At 34.1% G+C, this 26,543-nt stretch overlaps 1 protein-coding gene across 2 annotated transcripts in view; it reads left to right on the top strand.

The window, feature by feature from the left end:
- LOC150110201 (neuroguidin) overlaps positions 1-26,543 on the top strand; it is a 176,128-nt gene that overhangs the window by 85,596 nt on the left and 63,989 nt on the right. For both annotated transcript variants that reach the window (XM_090392175.1, XM_090392167.1), the window contains exons 9-10: positions 4,266-4,314; positions 23,057-23,143. In XM_090392175.1, coding sequence (XP_090248301.1) covers positions 4,266-4,314; positions 23,057-23,143 — 136 coding nt within the window. The remainder of the gene's footprint in view (positions 1-4,265; positions 4,315-23,056; positions 23,144-26,543) is intronic.

Below are 26,543 nucleotides of genomic sequence, written 5' to 3' on the forward strand. Positions count from 1 at the left end.
AATCATTGGCTTGCCTTTGTCGTTGAGCCATACAATCTTTTTTTTAATACTGCACGAATCATATGAATGTCTGCATAGCTGCACTATTTCTACCGGCCTACCTTTACCTTCTGTTTTGCACTCCTCTTTCGTTTCTCATTAGTCATTCGTGAAGGATTGTTCAAAACATAACTGAAGTCTTGTAAATAACTGGTAATTTTTGCTTGAAATATGGAGAAACGTTTAAGTTACATTACTGGTTTAAAACTCATAGATCATATGATTCTGAAATGATAAAAGGACAAGCAGTAATGAAACTATTTGTTTTAATTTATTACAAAAACATTGTTGCTAAAGATATTGATGTTGATTACAAATATATTGCATGATGAAAGTGAGAGGTTGATCACATAAATAATGTTGATAATTAAAATTTAAATGCATATATTTTATAAATAATGTGAGCAATTATAATGAATATTTGGAATTTAATTATAAATATCAATTTAGTTTTTTTTCCTGAAAAGCTTTAGTTTCCAAATATCCCTGCATATATTTTGCACCATGATTTTTTAACTTTAATTTTTGGGGAAAAAGTGTGAGTTATATTCGAGTAAATTGATATGTTTTTCTGATGTTCTGATGATATTTTACTTTCTCAATACAGAAGTCAAAATGTCAAGTGTTATTTTCATAATTACAAGTAATACTCCAACATGCCTTTTTGTCTCCATAAATTCTTCACAATGAATGCTGACCACCATGTAAACTTTAAAGAAATAATTGACTTTAATGAGGATATTAACAGCATCTTTTGTAAGTGACTATGGTGATTCACTACAATGTGATCTTATTATAGTTGTAGTGGCTGGGTTGTGTTCTTTCACCTGTGTGTGAATATGTTTGGCTTCTGTTTGATGAAACTTCTATTTGAATTTTAAATCATCTTACCAGATGAAGAGTAGTAGTAGCCAGTAAATTGCTGATACTGTAAGCTGTTTGTGAGTGTTGTAGTTAACATGCTTCAAGAGTGGAAGGATAAGGGCAGAAATCCAAGTCTCATTGATGTTCATAGTGAATGCAGGTTGTTCCCTCCCACCCTGCACAAGTTCATAGATGAAAAATTGCTGAATGTCTGACCATGAAATTTAAACAGGAGACAAGTGGTGGTGCTTTCCAGAACATCTACAGTTGGGATCTGAGAGACATCACTGGACCAACAAAGACTGGAAAAAAAAAAGTTGCATTTTTGGATGAATCTTGTTTCCAGCTATGCCACATGGGTAGTAGGTGGAGGATTAGGTAAAAAAAGTAGACAAAGAAATCACCCTGATGTTATGGTCCAGCAGAAACAGTAAAGGCAGCATTGTTATGGTTCTACAGAGGATATTTTCCTGGGAATCTATGGAAAATCTTGATACCTGTTGATCATACTATGAATGCTACAGAGTGGCATTTTAGGTTAACCCCTTCATGGTGACTGTCTTCCCACATGACATAGGTGTATTCCAGCAGGATAATATGCTATACCATGTTGCTGGTGTTGTTTAAGAGTAGTTGCCAAATACAATTCATATAATTGCTTTGATTACATGGGTTGAAACCTCCATTCTGAACACTTGCAGATCTTTGGGAAGTAATCTTGATAATAAAGTACAGCATACATCTGGCAATGTTCATAGGTCTTATAGAGTTCATGCCATGCATATAGCCACATTTTCAGGCCATTAATAATTAAAAACCCTTAAAGACTGACTGGAAAAATCTGATTATTTTTTATGACACAAAGACCTCAAAGGTCATACTGTGCCAAGACACAAGTCACAGCAGTACATACGTAATTGGCTAGTAGGACAATTGCAAACATCCATGTCCTTGGTGGGATTCGAATCCACAACCTCTTGGCTGGAGAGTGGATACGCTAATCACTTGGTCAACAAGGCTGGCAGAACAAATCTGAAGAAGCTGATGCAATTAAGGAAATTAAGTATAGAAAAATAGGATTGGACAAAAGGAAGTTGAAGAAATAATTCATGAAAAAAAACATGGTATATAAAGTTCCCAGAAAGTAAATCAGCATGTGCTTTTAAAAAATATAGCAGAAAATGTAAGAAAGATAAGTTAGTTATAAATGTAACTAAACAAAAGTCATTGGGTGGAAAATTTTGGAAAGGAAACAGAAAATAAATATCATAAAGGTGGCAAAATGTTCTGGAAGTTTGAAAGATTGGAACTTAATTTCCAATTGAGTTCCAAAAAAATGGAATCAAAGATAATAAAGAAATATATACTGAAGATAAGGATATTCTGGATGTCTGAAGTAATACCATCAACTCTTATTACAGCAAACAGTATTATAGCAACATCCCAAAAAGTCTCTCAATTGCAATCTCACTGCTACAATGCTATTCTAAATAACAAACTATTTTTGTGATTTGTACAAGTCTGCTATAATGAGAATTAACTGTAATAAGTTCCAAGTTTACTGTAATTTCCTAATCTATACTTGAACATGAGGATCAAAGTTAGATAATTGAGAGGGATCTCTACATAGGCTTTTAAGGAATATGGAGCTGTGCAACATTACTGATCCAAAGCTATGTAGCAAGAGTTGCATTATGTTGAACACCACTAAAAAAATAATGTTCTATAATGATAAACTACTGAAAAGTTGTGGTGTACTCATAGAACCAATGCTGTTTTAAGTTCATTATTACAAGCAATAAAAGCTCAAAACCTTTGTTATAGCACATTGAACTTCCTAGGAAATGATGCCACAGTCAGTGGACACAAAAAATGCCTTTAGCATCACAAAACACCAATGCCGTGACCTCTCTGGCTAAACAGCAGTCAAAACAGCGGACAGAAGCTGGCTTGGTTGTTCAGCGAAAAAGAAGACAAAGTCGGTTCCATCAGTAGGAAAGGTCATGACATCGGTGTTTTGAGATGCTAAAGGCATTTTGTTTATTATCTTGAAAAGAGTAAAACAATAACCGGGGAATATTATTCCAGTCTTTTAACCAGACTAGACAAAAAAATTAAGGAAAAAAAAAAGTTTTCAGAAGAAAAGAAATCATCTTTCATCAGGACAATGCCTCTGCCCACAAAGGTGTTTTGGCAATGGAAAAATTAAGGGATCTGCACTATGAATTCTTGGAACATCCACCCTGTTCTCTAGATTTGGCTCCCTCTGACTTCTGTCTCTTCCCAAAACTAAAACTCTTCCTCGCTGGTCAGCGTTTTTCTTCGAATCAAGAGTGATTGCAGCTGTAGAGGGGTATTTTGCAGATCTTACTGAGAACCACTACAGGGACGGGATAATGGCACTGGAGCATCGCTGGAATAAATGTATTAGTCTTATGTTGAAAAATAAAAATAATTTTGAAATTATAAATTCGTTTTTTCATTGTTAGGCCGAGAACTTTTCAGACCACCCTCATATTTTTAGTTTATTATGAAGATTTCAGTAAGTGATATAAATTTAAGAAAAGATATTTTTATAATTTCATATTCTTCTAGTTCTTTCTTATTTATCTTCCATTATTGTTTGCATTCTTTAATGTTGTTTTGTGTTTCTTTGTTTGGTTTCTTCATTCTTCTGTCTTCTGCTATTTCCTTTGTTTTGTTTCCTATGATTTCCTTTGTTCTTTTTTTTCACCATTTCCTTTGTTTCATAGGAATGTAGCGAATAGATCAATCTAAAAAAAAATTGATCCCTTCACTTTTTTCTCTAAATTCACTATAGCAAACCTTTCAGCATAACAAACTGTCATTGGTCCCTATGTGTTTACTATAACAAACATTTACTGTACATGTACTTGCTATTCATGTATATACATTTTGTCCCTGTCTGATATGAACATGTGAAACATTGACATTGAGTTAAAAAAAAAAATCATGTCTTGATTGCATGGACAATTGTTTAATAGGTGATTAACTTCCCTACTGGCCGAGGTGGATGAAATAGTGAGACCAAATTGCACTTCTTATCCATGTTATTCAACGGGCGTTACAGATTTGTTTCCAGATTTAGCTGGATGTCTAGAGATGTCATGGCTGATTGGGTGGTTAATGTACATTTCATTTTTCAACTTTAGCTATGGGTTTTCATATAGAAATAGATATTTTGGTGTACCAAGTTAATTTTTGATTTAATAAAATAAGTTTTCTACTTAAATTATTTATTTGTAATACTTGTGTTATTTCTGTTCCAATTATTTTTAATAAAAATGATTCTTATCCATCAAGAAATACATTTAATTTATTTATTCCCCTTCTCTTTCAAGGTATGAGGAAGAACATATGATACGATTATCCCTTTCAAAGAAAGAAAAGGTAATGCAATGAATAATAAAAATATAAATACAATTTTTTAAATAAATGATCATCATTTTCTTGATATGTACCCTCAAGGGAGTATACAGGATATTATGGATAATACAGGATTTAATCACTACATGATTAAATTTGCATTATTACTAATTTGTCAACAGTTTTTCTCCAAACTAGTCTGTTATTTTTTTGCACTGCAGATGAATAATAAACTAATGTAGTGTTATTTTTGTCTTCTAGAGCACTTCAGACTGCATCAGTCCACCTAGATCTTGGTCTTCCTCTGGGTCTTTTCTTATCATCTTGACATCAAACACCTGTTTGATGTTTTTATAACCTTTCATTTTCCATTCATTTCAAGTGACCATATAACACCTTAGATTAACTGCTTGCTGCACATTCTTGAATGCTAATAATGTCAAGTTCTTTCCTGATATCTTGATTTTTAATATGATTTTACCATTGATGCCATCTGTTCACTCCTCTAATTTTTCTCAAGACTCTCATATATGTGTGTTCTGTTCTCTAATGTTGATCAGCTCTTCTATCCCAACTCTTAGATCCATAAGTTAAAATTGATTTGAATCTGTCATGTATATTCTTATTTCTTTGTTTTGGCTAATTTCTCTCTTATTCCATATAAAATTATTCAACTGGTTTTACACTCTACCAACTTTGCTTATTCTGTTGTTTATTTCCATATTTAAAATTTGCCGTCCTCACTAAATTGTGCCTAAATAGCTGAAGTTTTTTTGTTTTTTGTGTGTGTATGTGTGTGTTTTTATAAGTTTTCCATATTCCTGCCTATTTTCATTTTTTACCTTTTTATTGATGATTTTCATGCTAAATTTGTTACATCTGTTATTCAATTTAGTTAAAGAATCCTTTAACTTTTAATGGATTTATTTGAACGTATAGCATCATCTGCTATTATCAAAATTGGAGATGTTAATCTCAGCTCTTTGCTTTATGCAGATGATGTTATACTTCTAAATAAATCTGCTACAAGTCTGCAAGATTCCCTGACTAAATTGAATAACTGTTGTAGTAGATATGGTATGAAGGCCAGCACTAAAAAGACAAAGACAATGAAAATAGGCAGAAACATTGAAATCAATCAACTGTATTGTGAATGGAGAACCTGTAGAACAAGTAAAACATTTCAGCTACTTAGGTACAATTTTTAGTGAAGATGATAAATTAAATATGGAAATAGACAACAGAATCAACAAAGCTGGTATGGTAGAAAGTCAACTGAATAAATTTATATGGAATAAAAGAGAAATTAGCCAAAACACTAAACTAGCTGTATACAAGACAGTGTTCAAACCAATTTTAACTTATGGATCTGAGAGCTGGGTCAGTAGCAAAACACTTAATCAAAGACTAGAGACTGCATGAGAAAAAGATTAGGAGCACGGACAGATGGCATCAATGGCAATATCATATTAAAAATTGAGGACATTAGGAAAGAACTTGACATTGTCAGCATCTAGGAATGTGTTAGCAGATCTAATCTCAGGTGGTATGGTCACTTAAACAGAATGGAGAGGAAAGATTAACAAAACAAGTGTTCTTTGCCAGGTTGGCAGGAAAAACATCCAGAGGAAGACCAAGATATAGGTGGATTGATACAGTAAAAAGTGCCTTAGAAGACAGAAGTATAAGATCCGATAATATTGGAGTCTTAGCAGATAACAGACTGATTTTTAGGAAAATTGTAGATAAGGCGTTAGTAATGATGTAAATTTTTCATGTAGTACTATCATATCCTGTACACCCCTTAAGGTATATATTTCAAACAAACTATCATTTTGATATCGGGCTAATTAATGCAACCTTCATAATGCAATGTATATATGGATGATGAATAAGAATGGAAATAGTGCACCCTTGTCTTACACATGATTTTACATCAAACCATCTTCCTGTATTTTCTTCAATTCTAATTGCTAACTTACAACTTAAATACAAGACTGTATTGCTCTATATAATGGTTCATGTGTAAATGAACCATTATATAGAGCAATACACAGTCTTTTATTTAAGTTGTAAATTAGCAGTTAGAATTGAAGAAAATACAGGAAGATGGTTTGATGTAAACCATCATATAATTATAGCATTTTGAAAAGGTTTTCTCTTGGCACATGGTCATATGCTTTTTCCATATCTACAAAAGTTTTTCCTTATATTCTTTCAGTTTCTCAACTGTTTGTTGTAAAGTGAAAATCTGATCCTGACAATCCCTATTTGACCTCTAAACTCAATATGTTCTTCTCAATGTTTCTCTTCCATGGTTTTTCTGTCTCAAATAATCTCTTTTCTCAAATATGCACGTGTAATTATTACATGGAAGAACAGTACAGAAATTCTTCTGTAATTCTCACATTCTGTTTTATTTCCTGTTTATATTTATAAATGAACAGTATAAGAATTCTGTTGCAATCTTTTGGAATTTGACCTTCTGACCTTTCGAATTATGCAGTAGTCATGAAAACTTTTATATCTCCATATTTGAACATTTCTGGTTGGATATTATCTACTCCATTTGCATTTTCTGATATCGAATTTCTGATGGCCTATTTAGTCTCAAGGATTGATGTGTACTCCTGTGTATTCCTCTTGAATATTTTCCACCATGTGAATTTGTGCATATTTTTATGTTGAAGCATGATGTTAGTGAACTTCATCCTAAGACCAGGGAATGCCTATCAGCAAGAACGATAGAACTATTGAAGAAAAGAAGAATACTGAAAAATACAGGAAAAGACCATTTAGAATATAAAATTATCTATAAAGAACTGAGGCAGATCATCAAAGATGACTATAATATATATATATATAGAATGACAAAATTGGTAGAAGCAGCTAGGCTCTGCAGTAGCCTTCATAGACAGTTAAGGAAACAGACACACAAACAGAGGTGAAATGAAAAAAATAATAAAATCGTTTTATGAGAACCTTTACTCATCTAAAGAAGTAGCCACAGCTCCAGTACCAGATGAAAATTTGGAAATACCATCTGTCCTACCTGAAGAAGTAAAAATGGCTATCCACCATATGAAAAATGACCGATCACCAGGAATTGACGGTATAAAATCTGAGGAATTAAAAATGGGTGGACAAGTATTCTTTAAAGCTCTAACAGAAATATTTACTTGTTATATAAATTAAGGAAAGCACCTGCAGAATGAAAAACATCAAAGACCATAATTCTGCACAAAAGAGATAATAAAAAAGACATCAGTAATTACAGACCCATCTGTCTATTATCACACACACACACACACACACACATAAAATATTCGCTAGAGTCATCCTAAACCTCCATCAATGAAAAATAGCTGCAAAGAACAGGCCGTTTTCAAAAAATGCATTTTGACAATAGATCACATTCAAACTATTACTCAACTTACAGAAAGATGCAGAGAATACCAAATTCCACTTTGTCTTCTTTTTATAGATTTTAAAAAGGCATTTGACACTGTTGAACATAATGCAGTATTCCAAGCTTTAATAGAACAAGGAGTAGAAATAGCATATATCCAGCTCATAAAAGATATCTACAATGAAGGCACAACAAATATCACTCTTTTCAATCACCCAATTAAAATTAACTTAAGTAGAGAAGTACATCAGGGCGATGTCTTATCACCTAATCTCTTCAAATCTACTCTGGACAGCATCATTCGAAAAACTGACATGAAAGATGGAATAAACATTGATGGTGAAATGTTAAGTATCCTATTATTTGTCGACGATGTGGTATTAATATCTTACTCCCTTGAACTCTTAGAATCAGTGCTGAATGACATAAGCCAAAACTGCCAAAAATTGGATTGGAAATACATCTGGACAAAACAAGACGAATGAAAAACGAATTCTGCAGGATTATACATCACTCTAGAATCCCACAACATTGAAAAAGTTGAAGATCATCTACCTCAGACAGTCCATAAAAATGAATAATGACATATCAAATGAAATAGCAAGGAAAAAAAGAGCTGCTTGGATAGCCTTCAACAAAATAAAATCACCAATCACCAATCAAAACATAGATATAGAAATAAGAGCCCATCTTTTCAATAATCACATCCTACTAGCATTAACCTATGGCAGTGAAACATGAAACACAACTTTAAAAGAAGAACAAAGCTTAATAACAACTTAACATGCAGTAGAAAGAAGAATGTGCAATATAAATAAAATAGACCACATAAGACACACAGAAATCAGGAAAAAGTCTGGACTCAAAGATGTAATAAAAGCAATCTACAACAACAAAAGTAGATGGGCAGGACATATAAATGAGAGACAATAGATGGACAATCAGAGTAACAAATTGATATCCAAGAGATACCAAAAGGAAACCTGGAAGACAAGCTTTAAGGTGGGAAGATCCAACAATTAAGAAAGTTGGAAGAAAAATGGAGAAGAAAGGCCCAAGACAGGAATAGCTGGAATCTTTACAATTGCTGTCATGGAGAAATCCTGACTGAAATCACAGGTCCATCAAGGTGTTAGTGATTACTAGTCTATGCACTGAACAGAAATTCAGCAGTTACTTACTATTATTATTAGCTTTATCATTTTCTTCAAATTTTCCCAAAACATTACTGTGTGCTTTGGATTTATTTCCTTTTCTGCTATATAGATCTCCAACAAGGACTGTCTTCTCTGTTTTCTTTACATCAGTTGGTTATCTAATGACTCAAAAATTCTTCCACTACTTCCTTTGTAGAACCTTCCATGGGAAGGTTCACAATTAAGTTTTATTGTCCAATTCCCCATTTTGAAATTTGCCCACATAAATATACTTAAATTGCTTTTTTTATTTTACTTTTATGCAGCTCAAACTATAAAAGATTTTTTGTAAACCAGTAGTACATTTATATTGTGGGCAGGCTAAGGATTTTTTTTTAAAGTTGTTTTTTACATAATCTAGAAACCCTGTTCTAGAGACCACACATGAAACTTTTTTATTCACTGCAGGCTTCTAATAAGCAGGTCATGGACTTACAGCTAGTGATGAAATTCATCTTCCACCTGCCACTCAAGATGTTTATCTTCATGTTTGGTTTTGAATGCTATTGCTGCTGCTGCTTCCTTTCCCTGATCACTATTGCCTGAATATAACATCCTATCTTTGTTATTTTGCAAGATCTCATATTTTTTGTCTTCTTTGTCTCAATAACACCAATTATGTCCACTTGGTACTTCTCTGGTTCTTCTGGCAGTTCAGCATAAATATAGAAATCAGTATGATATAGTCCAAATTTGTGTTAATTTCCCATTATTTTCCATGATGTTTTATATTATTGATAATATACTGTTATATTTATTTTTTTCTGCTTTGTTGTGTTAGGTAATTTAAAACAGCACAGTAGCACATCACATAATATTTTTAAAGCCATATAAAAAAACTGCTTTTGTGAATAGGTTAATGGATTATGAAGTGTGACAACAAAATGATGAAACCATTCTGACGCCTGTAAACAAAAAATACTTTTAATTGTAATGATAACAATTAAAAGTAGTTTTCTTCTCAACTGTTCATATATGGCTGTTTGTGAACTGTTCTTCTCAACAGTTCACATATAGCTGTTTGTGATTTTAGGTAGTAAACAGTATGATGTTGCTGGTCTGCTCACTTGGCCAACCAAGTTACCAATACTACCTGTTGATTAGGTTTTACTGGCCATTATACCCTATGCTGACATAAGAACTCACTTTCTGTGCATCCTTTATAGTTTTGTTAGAGGGTGCTGGTTTTTTCTGTTTAACCATTTTGTTGTATATATCTCAACCGCTGTGGGCTATGAACAACCAACACTGTCATATTGTGATGGAGACATTCAGTGATCATGCCGACTTTGGACTACACGTTAACAGTTATTTTACACCCTTTATACTGCAGTAGATTGGACTTAAGTTCCTGCTAAATGATCAAATCCTCATAGACAGACACAAAGCTGACTTATTTGCCAGGAACTTTTGGTATGCTTTCTTCTTTTCCTTCACTGCCTCTTTAACTTCCTGTGTCCACCAGGGAAAATATGTGGCAAAATATTCTGGAGGTTGTGGAAGAAGCTTAGAAATGGAGGAAAGAGTGCTGTAAAAGGAATTAGAGATGATAAAGGTGACATGAAAACAGGAGAAAAAGATATCCTTGAAGTATGGAGTAATTACTTTGAAAAACTGCTAAATGAAACAAGCAGTGATGACAGCACAGTGATAAAAAACACTGACCAGGCATGCAGTCAGGAATATATATCCATACTTGAAGTAGAAAAACCCATCAAAGGCTTGAAATGTGGAAAGGCAGCAGGAGTAGATGATATTCGACCAGAAATGCTGAAGTATGGTGGTATAAGAGTCTTACAGTGGCTGCACTGCATAGTTAAGAAAGCCTGGACAGAGGGACGAATTCCCGATGATTGGAGTAGAGCTCTCATAGTACCCATATATAAAAAGGGAAATAAAACTGAATGTGAGAATTACAGAGGTATTTCCCTACTGAGTGTTCCTGGCAAGATCTATGCAAGTATACTTGAGAAACGGTTGAGAAGAATTGTGGAAGAAAAGCTTGGTGAAAAACAAGCTGGATTCAGGCCAAATAGAGGCTGTCAGGATCAGATTTTCACTTTACGACAAATAGTCGAGAAAGCATGGGAATATAACAAAGATCTGTATTTAAGTTTTGTCGATTTGGAAAAGGAATATGACAAGGTGCCAAGAGAGAAGCTATTCAATACGCTGCAGTTATATGGTGTCAATGGGACATTATATCAAGCAATACTTAGTCTTTATTTGAGTTGTGTCAGCAGTTAGAATTGAAGGAAGAACAGGAAGATGGTTTAATGTTAAATCTGGTGTGAGACAAGGATGTACATTATCCCCTCTGTTATTCATTATCTATATGGATCACATTATGAAGGAATGTGGTATTAAACCTGATATCAAAATTGGAGATGTTAATCTCAGCTCTTTGCTTTATGCAGATGATGTTATACTTCTAAAGAAATCCGCTACAAGTCTGCAAGATTCTCTGACTAAATTGAATAGCTGTTGTAATAGATATGGTGTGAAGGTCAGCAATAAAAAGACAAAGACAATGAAAATAGGCAGAATCATTGAAAATGTCAACTGTGTTGTGAATGGAGAACCTGTGGAACAAGTAAAACATTTCAGCTACTTAGGCATGATTTTTACTGAAGATGGTAAATTAAATATAGAAATAGACAACAGAATCAGCAAAGCTGGTATGGTGGGAAGTCAATTGAATAAATTCATATGGAATAAGAAAGAAAATAGTCGGAACACTAAATTAGCTGTATACAAGACAGTGTTCAAACCAGTTTTAACTTATGGATCTGAGAGCTGGGTCAGAAGTAAAACACTTGCCCAAAGACTAGAAACTGCAGATATGAGAGTCCTGAGAAAGATTAGAGGCGTGAACAGATGGCATCAATGGCAATATCATATTAAAAATGAGGATATTAGGAAAGAACTTGACATTGTCAGCATCCAGGAATGCGTTAGCAGAGCTAATCTCAGGTGGTATGGTCACTTAAACAGAATGGGTGAGGAAAGATAGCAAAACATGTGTTCTCTGCCAGGTTGGCAGGAAAACGACCCAGAGGAAGACCAAGATATAGGTGGATTGATACGGTACAAAGTGCCTTAGATGATAGAAATATAAGATCTGATAATGTTGGAGTCTTGACAAGTAACAGACTGATTTGGAGGAAAATTGTAGATAGGAAGTTAGTAATGATGTAATATTTTCATGTAGTACTGTCATATCCTGTACACCACTTGAGGGTACATGGCAGGAATTTGATGATGATGATGATGAAGTAAACTTAATATTCGGATTTTAGATGGTTTCAAGTGCCTAGATAGGTTTGTGTTGTGTGTATATGAGAGAGAGAGAGTAATGTTATTTGTGAGCAACTTTGATACTTAAAGGCTGTAGTCATCATTAATCATGACATTGTAATATTTTTCTTGCCTCCGTTTAGGATGGTTCAATTCTGATTATTCTTCAGCATGTTCTTTTTTGTTTTGGTTTAATTAGGTTTAATGGAATCAGTAAATCACAGAGAAATAAATAAACACAGGTTTAATAGCTCCTGTATTTTGTCCGGTCACAGAAACATCTTCAGGGATACAATATTAAAAATGGAATAACATCCACAAAAAACACACAGAACAATAAGTTTAAGAAGTTAGACTAGAATACTTAAGCCTTATATGAAAGGTGTCTCTCTGGGTGGGGTTGACTAACCTTGGCTGGGGTGAGAGGTCTAAGAATTAATGTTTCCTAAATCTTGAGAAATTTAACACCAGCATATTTATTTAGATAAGTTTTCTTTTTTTTTTTTTAAATCTGCTTCTGATTCTAAAAAAAAAAAAAAAAAAAGGACTCTTTCAAGTTTGTATTTGCTGCAGTGAAGCATAGTAGTTTTTCCCCATTTGATTCTATGCAAGGTATCCAAGGCATTGTCATCTAGATCTGAACTGACTATAGTTGTGGCAACAGATGTATTTCTTGTGTTTAACCTTAATATGATAAGGAACAAGGAACTTTGTAAACACCTGGAACAAAGCAGGGGAGGGGGGGGTGAATCCCTAGGAGAGCAGATAAGGACTGCCAGCTTCAAATGAGGTTTGAAAGCAGTGCAGAGATTATATTTCTTTATAAATTTCTGGCTTTTTTTCATAGGAAACTCCAGCTTCCAGCATAACTCTTCCACTTATTGTTTTGTGTGTTATTAGAATTTTTAATATTGTGTCGCTTAAGGGTCAAAGCCAAATAATTGGGAGGAGACCACATCAGGAATGCAGAGAACCGACTGGGAGCTTCTGACCTAATGTCTAATCCTCACCTTCACTGGGTACTGAATGTACAAGGATGGACTGGTGATTTGGGACTTAACCAACCCAATTGTTCCTTTTATTGACTTGAACAACAAATGCATATGATAGTACAACATGAGATTTCATGAGGCTAGGGCATCGCCTAGTTAAGAAAAGCCCCCCCCCCCTCGCGCTGTTTTCGTCAGGGAACCAGGGCGAACAGTGAAAAGTCAGCTACTGGAACATGCTCCAACTCAACATTTAGAAGAAGAATGAACCCAACTCAGAAGAACTGAAGATAGGAACCATCAATATAAGGAGTATTAATGGAAAGGAAATAGAACTTGCAGAAGAATTGGAAAATACCACTTGGACATAATTGGCATTACTGAGACAAAGAAAACAAAAACAAGTGAGATATTATAAATAATAAGTATAGCATGCTATTTTCAGGCAGTAATGTTCAAGGAAAGGAAGGAGTAGCGATAGCATTCAACACCAAATATAAAGATAAACTTCTTGATTTGAAAGCAGTTTCAAGTAGAATTATGTGGGTGGTAAACTTCAAAATTGGGAAATGGACAATGACACTTATTTGTGCCTATAGTCCTACAGAGGGTTCTTATAAGGACCCCTTAGAAGTTCCTTAAGAGAAGTTTTTTCTTCGGAGAATAAAAACTTTGGAGAAGTGTTTTTTTTTTGAGTCATTGGAACAGGCAGCTGACAAAGAAAATGGAAAAAGTGGTCTTTGTTGGAGACCTGAACAACAGAATAGGAAATGAATCTCAGCAGGCATATAGGAACATTTTGGGAAAATTTGGAGAAAAGGGCAAAGCTAATAATAATGGTAGGTATTTGCTGGACTTCTGCTCAGGACATGGACTAGTCATTACTAGTCACCATGTTTCAACATACAAGGGTTGTTTGAAAAGTTTGGTAAATTTCCAATAGACGGCAATACAATTTGTTCATTCATACCAGTGTCGGCACGTCTCATCTTTTTCATGACCCCTGGCAAAATTTTAGCCATGTGCGACATGTAGTTCTCGTTTGGCAAACGTTTAAAATGACTGTTTTTTGCATTTTTCATAAAAATGGATAAAAACAAGTTTCGTGCAGTGATAAAACACTTTTATTTGAAGAAGTGGATGGCCGCACAGATTAAAGCCACAGATTAATTTTTTGTGTAGATTCGTGACTGTAGACGAAACTTAGATCCACCACTACACACCTGAGCCCAAGCAGCAGTCAAAACAGTGGACAATGCCTGGTGAAAGAGCACCAAAAAAAGTGAAGACCATTTTGTCAGCTGGGAAGGTGATGACCACTGTGTTTTGGGATTCCCAAGGAATTATCTCATAGATTATTTGGAAGAGGGTAAGACAATAACAGGAGTCTATTATATGTCATTGTTGGACCTTTTAAAAGAGAACTGAAGAAAAAAACGGCCAAGATTGGCACATAAAAAAAGTACTCTTGCATCAAGACAATGCACCGTCCCACACATCGTTGCAATGGTAAAATTGCACGAATTGAGGTTCGAATTGGTTCCACATCCACCGTATTCACCAGATGTGGTGCTGTGTGACTTCTTCTTGTTCCCAAACTTAAAAATTTGGCTCGGTGGGAAAAAATTTTCTTTGAACGAGGATGTCATCAAGGCTGTCAATGACTATTTTGCACAATTTGACAAATCCTACTTTTTAGATAGGATGAAAAAATTGGAAACTTGCTGGACCAAATGTTAGACCTCGATAGAGACTATGTTGAGAAATAAAGGTGATTTTTTCCAAAAAAAACGTGTTTAACTTATTTTTTACCAAACTTTTCAAACAACCCTCGTAAAGATGTGCACAAGTTCACATGGAGAGAAAACACAAGAAATAAGAAAAGCCTCATTGACTACATCATCATTGATAATGATATAAAGGTGGTTCAGGATAGAAGATTGTACAGAGGATTTGAAATTGGAAATGACCATTACTTAGTACTAAGCAGGATAAAAATGGATATCACATTGAAAAGAACAGTATGTAAGAAAATTATAAAAATAATTAAAGTTGAGTAGCTCTTACAGGTAAATTATAGACTCACCTATGCAAACATTATTGAAGAAAAATTGCAGCAGTTTGAAAACAAGAATCAAACATTGGAGTCTCAGTAGCAAACTCTGAATAAGACATTGATTGATTCAGCTAGGGAGGTATGTGGTGAAGTTGTATGCAAGGATAGAAAAATAAGAACACCATTGTGGACACAAGAAGTTAGCATTCCAGAAAAAGAAGAAAGCATACCAAAAGTTTCTGGCAAATAAGTCAGCAGATGCCCTAAAAGAATACAGAGAAAAATGTTAGCTAGCTAGCTATGTGTAAAAGTAGCTAAACAAAAGTCATGGGAAGACTTTGGTAAGAGTATGGAAAATAAATATGAGGAAGGTAGCATAATGTTCTGGAGGCTATTGAAGAAGCTTAGCAATGGAGGAAAGAGTGCTGTAAAAGGAATCAAAGATGATAAAGGTGACATGAAAACTGAAGATAAGAATATCCTAGATGTCTGGAGTAATTACTTTGAAAGACTGTTAAATGAATCAAGCAGTGACAGAACCATATTAGAAAATTTTCAAGAGGAATGCAATGAGAAGTACATATCAATACTTGAGGTAGAAAAAGCTGTCAAAAAGTTGAAGTGTGGAAAGGCAGCTGGAGTAGATGATATTCGACCAGAAATGCTTTAGTATGGAAGTTTTGCAGTGGTTACACTGCATAATTCAGAAAGCCTGGACAGAAGGTCGAATTCCCAATGATTGGAGTTGAGCTCTCGTATTACCCATCTATTAAATACAAAGGGGGAATGAAACTGAATTTTGAGAATTACAGAGGAATTTCTCTACTGATTATTCCAGGTAAGATTTATGTAAGCATACTTGAAAAGAGGTTAAGAAAGGTTGTGAAAGAGAAACTTGAAGAACAAGCTGGGTTCAGGCGAAATAGAGGTTGTCAAGATCAGATTTTCATTTTAAGACAAATAGTGGGATTATGACATGGATCTGTACTTATGTTTTGTAGATCTGGAAAAGGCATACAACAAGGGTGCGGAGAAAAGTTTTTCAAAACACTACCATTATATGGGGTGAATGGAACATTATGCAGAGCAATACATAGTCTATATTTAAGTTGTCAGTCAGCAGTTAGAATTGAAGGAAATACAGAAAGATGGTTTAATTTAAAATCAAGCGTAAAACAAGGATGCACATATTTCCATTGTTATATGGATCACATTATGAAAGATAGTGGCATCAGGCCTGATATTAGAAATGGGGTGGGGGATGTCAAACTTTCTTTGCTTTATGAAGATAATGTTGTACTCCTAAACACATCTAGAATTCTCTAACTAAACTGAATAACAGCTGTTACAAATTTGGCATGAAAATCAGCGATAAAAAGACCAAAACTATGAAAATAGGCAGGAACATAGAAAACTTCAGCTGTATTCTGAATGGTGATCCTATAGAACAGGTAAAATATTTCAGTTATTTAGGCACAGCTTTTAGTGATGGCAGGTTAAATCTTGGAATAGACAACAGCATAAGCAAAGCTGGCATGATGAGTAGCCATCTGAATAAATGTATATGGAATAAGAGAGAAATTAGCCAAAACACCAAAGTAGCATATACAAGACAGTGTTCAAACCAGTTTAAAGAGTTATGGATCTGAGAGTTGGGTTAGAAATAAAGCACTTGATCAAAGACTAGAGACCACAGATATGAGGGTTCTGATAAAAATTAGGAGAGTGCACTGATGGCATCAATGCCAGAATCATATTAAAAATGAAGATATTAGAAAGAAACTTGACATTATTAACATTGAAGAATGTATCAGCAGAGCTAATCTAAGGGGTATGACCACTTAAATACAATGGGTGAGGTAAGGTTAGCAAAATCTTGGCAACAAAACGTTTTTTGTTGCCAAGATGATAGGAAAGAGATCCAGAAGAAGACCATGGTCTAGGTGGATTGATTCAGTTAGAATTGCCTTAGAAGAATGAAATGTTAGATATGACAATATAGGAATGCTTACAAGTAATAGACTAATTTGGAGGAAAATTATGGACAGAAGATTAACAATAATGTAAACTTAATCATGTTATGCTGTTGTAATAACCTGAACACTCCTTGGGGGTATATATCAGGAAATTGATGATGATGGTATCCCTAAAGATGTCTCTGTGATGAAGGTGAAATATAGAAACTATTTAAACCTGTGTTGTATTGATTCCATTAAACTTAATCATGAGTTGTTACAACATAAGAACTTTGTTATTCTAGGGTTCCTATATTTTGTATAGCATTCCAAACAAATGAAGGTGTTCATCTTTCCTTATCCTAGCAGTTTTTTGCCTTTCGCCACGTTTTATTGACCTCACTCTCTCTCTCTCTCTGTGTGTTTTCTGTAATGAAATAACCATTTAAGTTATAAATATCACGTCATTCTAGCTTTCTCCTTAACCTCTTAAATTTAGTATTTTCATTAAGATTTTCATTTACAATTACCACATCTAGTATTATTATATATTTTTATTTCACAATTAAGATCATTGTTTATTTCTTTTCCACTTTCTTTTGTAATTTTCATATAGACCCATTTTTTGTGATTAAAATTCCCATATATTCATAACATCTACAAAACCATCAAATGCAACTTCAAATATTCTAATTACAAAATTGTCATTGTTCCCAGTAATACTGGGGACAAAGATAATTAAACTTACTAAAACATAAAACAATAGAATTATCTGAAGTTTTTATGATATCTATCTGCATACCAATTCCAAAGAAAAATAATGCACAAAATTGCGAAGATTACAGAACTGTGAGCATAATATCCCATGCATCTAAAATTATTTTAACCATTGTTAACAAACAAATTGAAAGAGCTTTAATAGGTGAATTGAGTGAACAACAGAAAGGCTTCAGAAGAGGAATGGGAACCATTAATGCTATCCTGGAACTAAAAATGCTAATAGAAAGATCACTTGAAAGAAATAAGAACATTTACATATGCTTCATAGACTTTCAGAAAGCCTTTCACTGGGTAAAACATAATAAAATGTTCAATTTAAGATAAATTAGACATAGAAGATCATGTACTTAAGATTATAAAAATGATTTACACCAAACAGAAAATGCAGCTGTTTAATTCTGAGGCTTCTGTAGTGAAAATAAAAAGAGGAGTTAGACAGGGTTATATCCTTTCACCAATTCTATTTAATATCTATAGTGAGAGCAGTGATGAAAAAGATTGAAAAACAAAAAATAGGAATTAGTATCAATATGTAAAATACAGCAATCTTAGATATGCTGATGATACCATTCTAATAGCAGAAAACAGAAACAAATTAATCAAATTATTGCAGCTACTAATTGAAGAAGGTAAAGAGTTTGGATTAGATATAAATGGAAAAAAGACCAAATTTATGAAAATCTCAAAAGAAAAGATCCGAGCCAGATATATTCATAAGCAATATGAAAATTGAACATACAACAGAATACAAATATTTAGGCACCTACTTTACTGCAGATGGAAAGCAAGATAAAGAAATAAAAATAAGAAGAGCCACAGCTAAAGATACCTTCTGGAAAAATAAAGATCTGCTCAGAAATTCTGTGGGTATCGAGACAAAGAAAAGAATGATAAGTACATTAGTGTGGCCAGTTTTCACATATGGAAGTGAGACCTGGATATTCAAGAAGAGAATAAGACAACAGATAATGACCTTTGAAATGTGGTGCTATAGGAGAGCTCTGAAAATCTCATGGACAGAACATGTGACAAATACAGATTTCCTGCAGAGAATGAGAACACAGAGATCGTTATTACAGGAAATGATCCAGAGAAAGATGAGATATTGGTGGGAATACTAACAGGTTTAGAAATTTTCCCCCATAATTTTTCCTAAAAATTATGGGGAGAAGGATCATGAGGCAAAAAATGAAGGACATGGCTTGAGGATATAAGATCATGGGCAGGATCACATTGCTATGCAGAAACAAAAAGGAAAGCCACCAACAGAGAGAACTGGAAGGACATGGTGCTGCACCCTCTCACTGAGGAAGCTACGTGAAGAAGAAGAAGAAAAAAATATCATAATAATTGCTGTCCAACATATTAATATCTTGCAATGTTGTTTGCAAATTTGAATTGTCAGTCTGGCTACTTAGTTTGTTATTCATTCTTTAAAATTTCTTAAATACTTAAATATAAAGAGCCAATAGGCTTCAGCCAATTGAGTTTCTTATTCGGTTTTAAAACAATGTGGGATTAATATCCCCTTAATTTAAATAATCTTTAAAATTTCATTTAACTCAACACTAAATATTCCATATCAGACTATTATTCGAACCACAAAAGGGGGAAAATGCAAGCAAAAGAATACCTAAGAACATCAACAAAAATTGAACTCTACTGAAATATTGTTCCATGGCATGTCAAACACACACACAGAATGAAATTGAGGTCACTTCTTGATTTTCAAGAAAATGAAAATGAAAACGATAAACGTATGCATGATAAACACATAAAAACTCCCTACCTAATCTCACCCATATGGTAATTAAATAAGATTGATTACTCTCAAGCTATTTAAATTCTACTTAATATCTAGTCATCTCATAAGCCATATAGCATTTTTAGCAAGCTCATAACTAGTTTTCACTTTCTGTAAAATCTGATAATGAATTTACTGATGCAGCCAACATACTGTGATTCACGTTGCTTTTTCATGTACTACAGGCTTTTGTGTTCTTAATCTTTTATAATTCATCGACTTTTTTATTTGCATTTTATTCTTACCATTTCATATTTTTGTGTACATTTATTGGTTCTTCACACTGTTAGGACGTTGCTTTGAAAAAATCTTAATGGTTTCCTTAATGTAATTTCCTTCTCTATACAGTGATCTTATCCCTTCCAGAATTTTCTAACCTTAAACTCTGAATCACCCTTTTGTAATTTCCCTATGAAAGTGAAAATTAGCCACCAACTATGACTGAATTCTCTAGACCTTCTTTCTGGCACCATCTCCTTTTCAACTGACAAATTTGATTTTTAAAGCTGCGCCAGTCAGAGTCCTAGGACAGAAGAATCCTTGTTCAGAGAGACCTTCCCAGAATCTTAACGCCTATTTAATCTTACTAAAGTTCTACAGCGTTTGTAGAATTCTTAGCTTGTAGTCGTGACTCTAACGTTCTAAATTTCCCTTTCTTATTCCCTTTTGCAGAGGTTCAGATTTTATGAGTTGTAAGTTGGAATCATGCTCAGACAAAACTCAGGTTTACATAACAAAACATGTTTATTAGGATTTGAGAGTACTTACAATTAGATTCAAATACACACAAGTATTTAATCAATTAAACACTAAATCAAACTGGCGAATACAAGTGAGCATCCTAATAAATAATCAACAGCTCTGTCCTCTAAGTTAATCAATAATACACATAATTCACTATACAAAATTTCAAATCAGATTCTATCTACAATTCTAGCTCCTCACATTAATTTGGTCACACACATGAGCATAAACTTTCAGACAACCAGTCCAATGAAAACACCAACAAATTGCTAAGCATATTACTGTATTTTCCGGTGTATAAGACACACCTAAGAAATTTAATACAATTTTCTGGAAAAAACCTAAACTTTAAAGTATGATTTAAAAACTTTGACTGCATGTGTATGAATCATTTTTGTTGAAATGGCAATGCCATTTTGCCAATTTTCTTGCGCCCATTTCAAAACTTCGGTCTCTAGTTCTGGCCACTTTGCAATTTTTCCACGTTCCGCGCGCTTTTCATTACACAAATTGTACAAAATCTCCTTCTCACCATGCCAAGAATCATTTTTTCTGTAGGCAGAGGTCCAGAATGTCTTTCAGCTTCCCTATTCCCGTGTTCTTCCACATATTTTACAACCTGCAATTTGTTACTTGAAGTATATGAATGTCGCTTGTTTTTTTCCATCACTAAAATCTACGGGGAAATATCAAACTGAACACAAAATATCTCAACACGTCAACTCAATACTGATAAACATCAGTAACTGATTACTCGGATAAGATATTATGAAACTTGAATAGGGACTCCCCGTTCTTAGCCAGTGACGCGCTAGAAGTCACGTATCAATTTGATTGCACCATTAACTGCCTACAAAGATCTTGGAACATAAACGGGAGTGCGTATGACTTTGAAAAGAGGAAACAATCTTTACCTTCATTATATAAGGCACACCCCATTTTTAAGATGAATTTTTAAGGTAAAAAAGTGCGTCTTCCCTAAATATTTGTCCATAATTTCCTTTCCACTAGAAACTGATTCGCCTTTCCTTCTAATACTATTGGAAAATAAGTAATAAAGTTCTGTATGTTACCATCACTAAGTCTGATTACCATCTCCGCTTGATCCGTCTTCTTTTGTTGGATAAGACTCTCCACTTCCATCAGGTTGCGTCCACGTGGAGGTCATGTTGTTCATCCGATAAGGCCTTTCTCTGCACTTAGCGATGCTAGCGTTCGTCTCGATCTTTTGCAGGTCACTATGGTCAGTGTTCCCGCCTTTGGGAAATAACTTTCTGCTGCCTCATTCCGGTAAGACTTCTATCGACAGCCGGAAACAGTGGATGCCGACATCTCGCGTACTGCCCGTCCGGTACCCATCAAGCATTCACGGGGAAGAGCTCGCCGTCCGACATCGTAGCACTTTCTTCTATTGGTCAGCAACCTCAGGTCCAAGTGAGAACAGGAACAAAACTCGAGAGAGCTTGAAGCTCGCATGAATCCTTCATTATTCTATCTCCGTTGCGCCCTCTTTTTCGCTGCAGAAATATTCAAATGCCATTTTCCCTTGTGCCCTTAAGCTGTTTCGTCATAACTCTTCTCCTTGAGGAGCGCTCTTTTCAGAGAACGCGAGCTCAATTTACCTTCCGCATAAGCCTTCGCCTCAGGCATTATGCTAAACTGAGTTAGCATGTGACCCTTGGACTTTTGTTTACACTGGATATACATTTCACATAGAATACATTTTTTTAAAGTTATTTATTTATGCTCCCTTTTTACAATTTGTTTCCTTACTATAGTACAAGTATCTCTTAGTTGTTATTTTATTCTTGTTAAATCTTGAATGAAATAATTTTAATGAAAATTCCTCATTCAAGATCTAACACACATTATTTTCAGTCATTTAGATACATACAGTAAACATCTTATTCATTATACTTGCTTATTTTTTCATGTGTGTGTGTGTTATTACAATTTTTAATATTGTGTCCCTGAAAATGTCTCTTGATGGAGATGAAATACCTATCCCTTTTCGTTCTCTGTAAGTGACTGTACCACCTTACATTAGGTTTGCTTAATGAGAGATTAAATTTCTTCTGCATTTGATAAAAATAAAAATGTTTAGTTATAAGTAAAATTACATATTTGATTTAGGCTATAGTGTATTATATAATGCCATTTATTTGAAATTATTGGTGAATTTCAGTTGAATTGCAAGATGGTTGGATAGTATCTGTGGGATGCTAATTGAAGGCTCAAGTGGCCTTGAAAAAAGTGTATACCAGCTTGGTACTTTTTCAAGCCACTAGTGCACAGTTCCAGATTATCTGACCCTTAGCCTGATCCATATCACTACTAAAAATGCCATAGATTTAACTATGAATGGGCAGGAGGGGAGAGTTTTTAATTGGTTCAGCACAAAACAGCATATATGTATTCTTTTCTAATATATATATAATTATCAAAGCAGTTTAATCTTGATTGTTGTAAATGTTAATTTTTTCACATTCAGTCAGATTGTCTTTTTAATTTTCAATTATTTTTTTATTTTTCTTAGCATCGAGCAAGGCAGTTTAATACAATTTCAAACTTAGGTGGATTAGCCAGATTTGAAGATATTTCTGCTCTAGATGCTGATATTCAGGTAATGTTTTTTTCCCAGCAAGAAAATTTATTTTACTGTTTGTTAACATGCTACAAATTCTTTTTAATAGTTGATCAAGATAACAAAGGATTAGTTATGAAAGAATAATTAGTAGATTACAATACTGAAACATCTAGTTAACATATTCCAGTGAAGTATGTTAACCACAGAAAGGGAAAAAACTATGTTAAGACATTACTTTGAGATCACTGACATTCAGCAATACATGTAATATCGTATTCTCATTGTAAACTAGAGAACAAATAGTTAATTTAAAAGTAATGAAATGTATATGCATATAGTCTGTCATTTCCATGCATTTATGTTTATGCATATAGTTTGTCATACAATCTGTCATTTCCAAGGCAAAAGTGTTAAATGCTAGAATGATGCTTCAACATCTAATGTTAGAATTGTTTAGAGGCATTAGTTAAAAGAAATGTGTGTGTGTGTGTGTGTGTGTGTACACACATACAAGGAGGTGGGGGGGGTCTAGAAAGTTCTGATAACGAGAAAGAACATACTGGTAGTAGAGTTATGAAGGTAACTTATATTCTTATATCCTCATATGTTCTTTCTTATTATATCAGTCACTTTAATATAATTTTTGTTCAGGAAGTGTGTGTGTATTCATCAAGTTCCTGATGTGTAGTCTTAAGGCATGTGTAAGATACTGTGAGCCCCTACATGATTAAGTTTATATTATTATTAACTTTTTGAGCACCAATTTTTCTCCAGATTAGTCTGTTATTTGTCATATTTCAAAAAGGTTAGCAAAACATGCTAGGTTAGCATGTTTTGCTAACCTATCCCTTCTCATTCTCTCCAAGTGGCTGTACCACCTTACCTTAACTCTGCTTAATGAGAGAGACTAAGTATTAGATAATCCAGAAATCCTGCTCTGGAGACCAAACATGGAATTTCTGGCCTCCAATAAGTGGGGGTGATTGTCTCTTGCTGGACAGTTAAAATCACCTATCACCTAAACACATTATCAAACATCTGTATCTGTGTCCATTGTGGAATTCAAACCCATAGTCTGTTGGTTGGGAGTAGATACTGCCCTTTTAGCCAGGCTGTTGACTGAGTTGGCAGCTTTTATATGCTATCGGAACTTGTCTTTCTTCTTGGAGATTTGCCTTAGTTGAGATATCTGTTTATGATTTTCTGGGTGACTTTTTTTTTTAAAAAAGGTAGATTGATGTTAATATAGCAAACATAATTGGCAACAAATATACAAGAATATTTTTTTTCCAAAAAAAACCGTGCAAGCTCAAAAATTCCTCATGATTCTGAGAGGAAAATTCATGAGGAGCAAAGGACAGTTCTTCAGAAAAATAATGCTAAAGATGATGAAGTATGCCTGAATTGTCCATGAGTAATATGTAAAGATGTGTTAAATTAGTTGATTTCTGGATGTTATTTGGAGGCTGGTAGCTATTGTCTCAGAGCAGTAAGCCCCTGACATTAGATCAGATCATTTATTAACAGAAGATAGAAAGATATGAAGATGTCCTATTTTGAATTGAGTGGTTTGTAGTGCTAGCTGATGAAATTGGGATAATGGAACACAGTGGGACATTCAACATTCCTCAAAGAAGACACCCCCCCTCCAGAAAAAAAACAACAACAAAACTTGTATTGCATTACATAAAAGCTACAGTGCACTATTCAGTGCCTTCTGCAACATTTAGTACTCCATTATCCTCATTAAATATTTACTCATAGCAAGCTGGATCCAATCCAGTTATTATATAGGAACAGAGGAGGGCCTCATTTTACATTTCCTCTATTTATAAAGATTCAAATTAAACAACAAAGCAAAACAAAAGCACAAATGCAACATGTTGGCAGTGTTTGCAGTTGTCTTTTGTTTTATATTCTATGGCATTATGAGTAGAGATTACAAAACAGTTTGATTATGTTTTGGTCCCCTGTCAACCACGGTGTAAGGACTGCTAAAAAAAGTGTAAGTTTTACTAATATTAGTATTTAAACAATAATTAAAAATGTCATCTAAACATATTGTCCTCGTTTAGATGACATTTATAATTTTAATTTAATTTGATGTTTTCCTCAGTTGAAAAAAAAGAAGCAGAAAATCGCTTATTCATTGAGTCACAAATGAAAGTGATTTGACTCATTGAATCAGGTGATCAAATCTGCATAGGTGGAGGAACTATTGTGTTTGTTTTTATTATATATTCCCTTTGTGTCATCTCCTATCAAGGAGGTTGACTACGGGTGTAACGACATGTGGTGAGGAACCTATCTCTTCCATGTATTGTATGTATTCATGATTGTAAATCCATGTGTGTGTGTGTTCACGGGGCTGATTTGCCTATTCTGGAGGATGAAGAACCCAAGTTTCTGAGTGAAAAAAACCCCTACCTCTGTATGAGACTGGCTGACTCACCTTTAGTCGAAAGACACCAGATAAAGTTCCTCACGTCATGGATGGGAATTGAACCCAGCTCTTTCCGACCAAAGATTTGTCTATACTGACTGACAGGCTCTTATTATATATTAGAAAACAATAATTAAGGAGAATGCTATGTTTTGGTTGGTATATTTAAATCACTAAAAGGTGTAAAGATGTGAATGATGATTAATTGAGCCATGTAAGAATGGAAAATATAAGGAGAGAAAGAACAGGTGTGAATAAAAATACTTTCATTACTGGCAAAGGAATTATTAATAATTAACAATTGTGTTGTTATATATGTGTTCTATATGTTGCTGAATGGAACACGAATAACATGATTCTATAAACTGTTGACATGTAGATGTACATTTATTGTTATTATTATTAATAGAGAATTTCAGGGAGTCAGACTCATCGAGAGAGGGTATATACTACATGCACCAGCTATCATACTTATTCTTGAATTCATTCACACTGCTTGCACACACCACATCCAATAACAATCGATTCCAGTCACGCACCATCCTATGAGAGAAAATCTAGCCCTCACTCCCTTCTTAGCAACATTCATTCTCATCTTCCAAGGATGCCCCTCTTGTACTTTCCCCACTTCTATAAAATGAAAATTCCACTAGTTGAAATCGTGTATGATCCTTTCAGAAGTTTTCAAGTCTCAATCATATCACCCCTCTTTCTCCTGTTTGCTAGTGTCTGCAGTCTACAAATTCTCAGTCTGTCATCATAATCAGTATTCCACAATCCTGATATTAGAATCACAATGGAAACCAGGAGACCAGACCTAGGTACAAGTGAGGTCTTATCATGACCTTGTAAAGAAGCAAAATGAAATCCTTATCTTTACATGTTAAAGTTTGTTTCAGCATTGCATTATCTTTTGAGTTGTATTTGCAATCTTTGCTACATGCCCCCTGAACTTTAACTTGCTATCTAATAATACTTCAAGATCCTTAGCAT

This window comes from Typopeltis vanoorti, chromosome 1, assembly GCF_054136105.1.
Source record: "Typopeltis vanoorti isolate ZY-2024b chromosome 1, IOZ_Tvanoo_1.0, whole genome shotgun sequence".
Taxonomy (NCBI): Eukaryota; Metazoa; Arthropoda; class Arachnida; order Uropygi; family Thelyphonidae; genus Typopeltis; species Typopeltis vanoorti.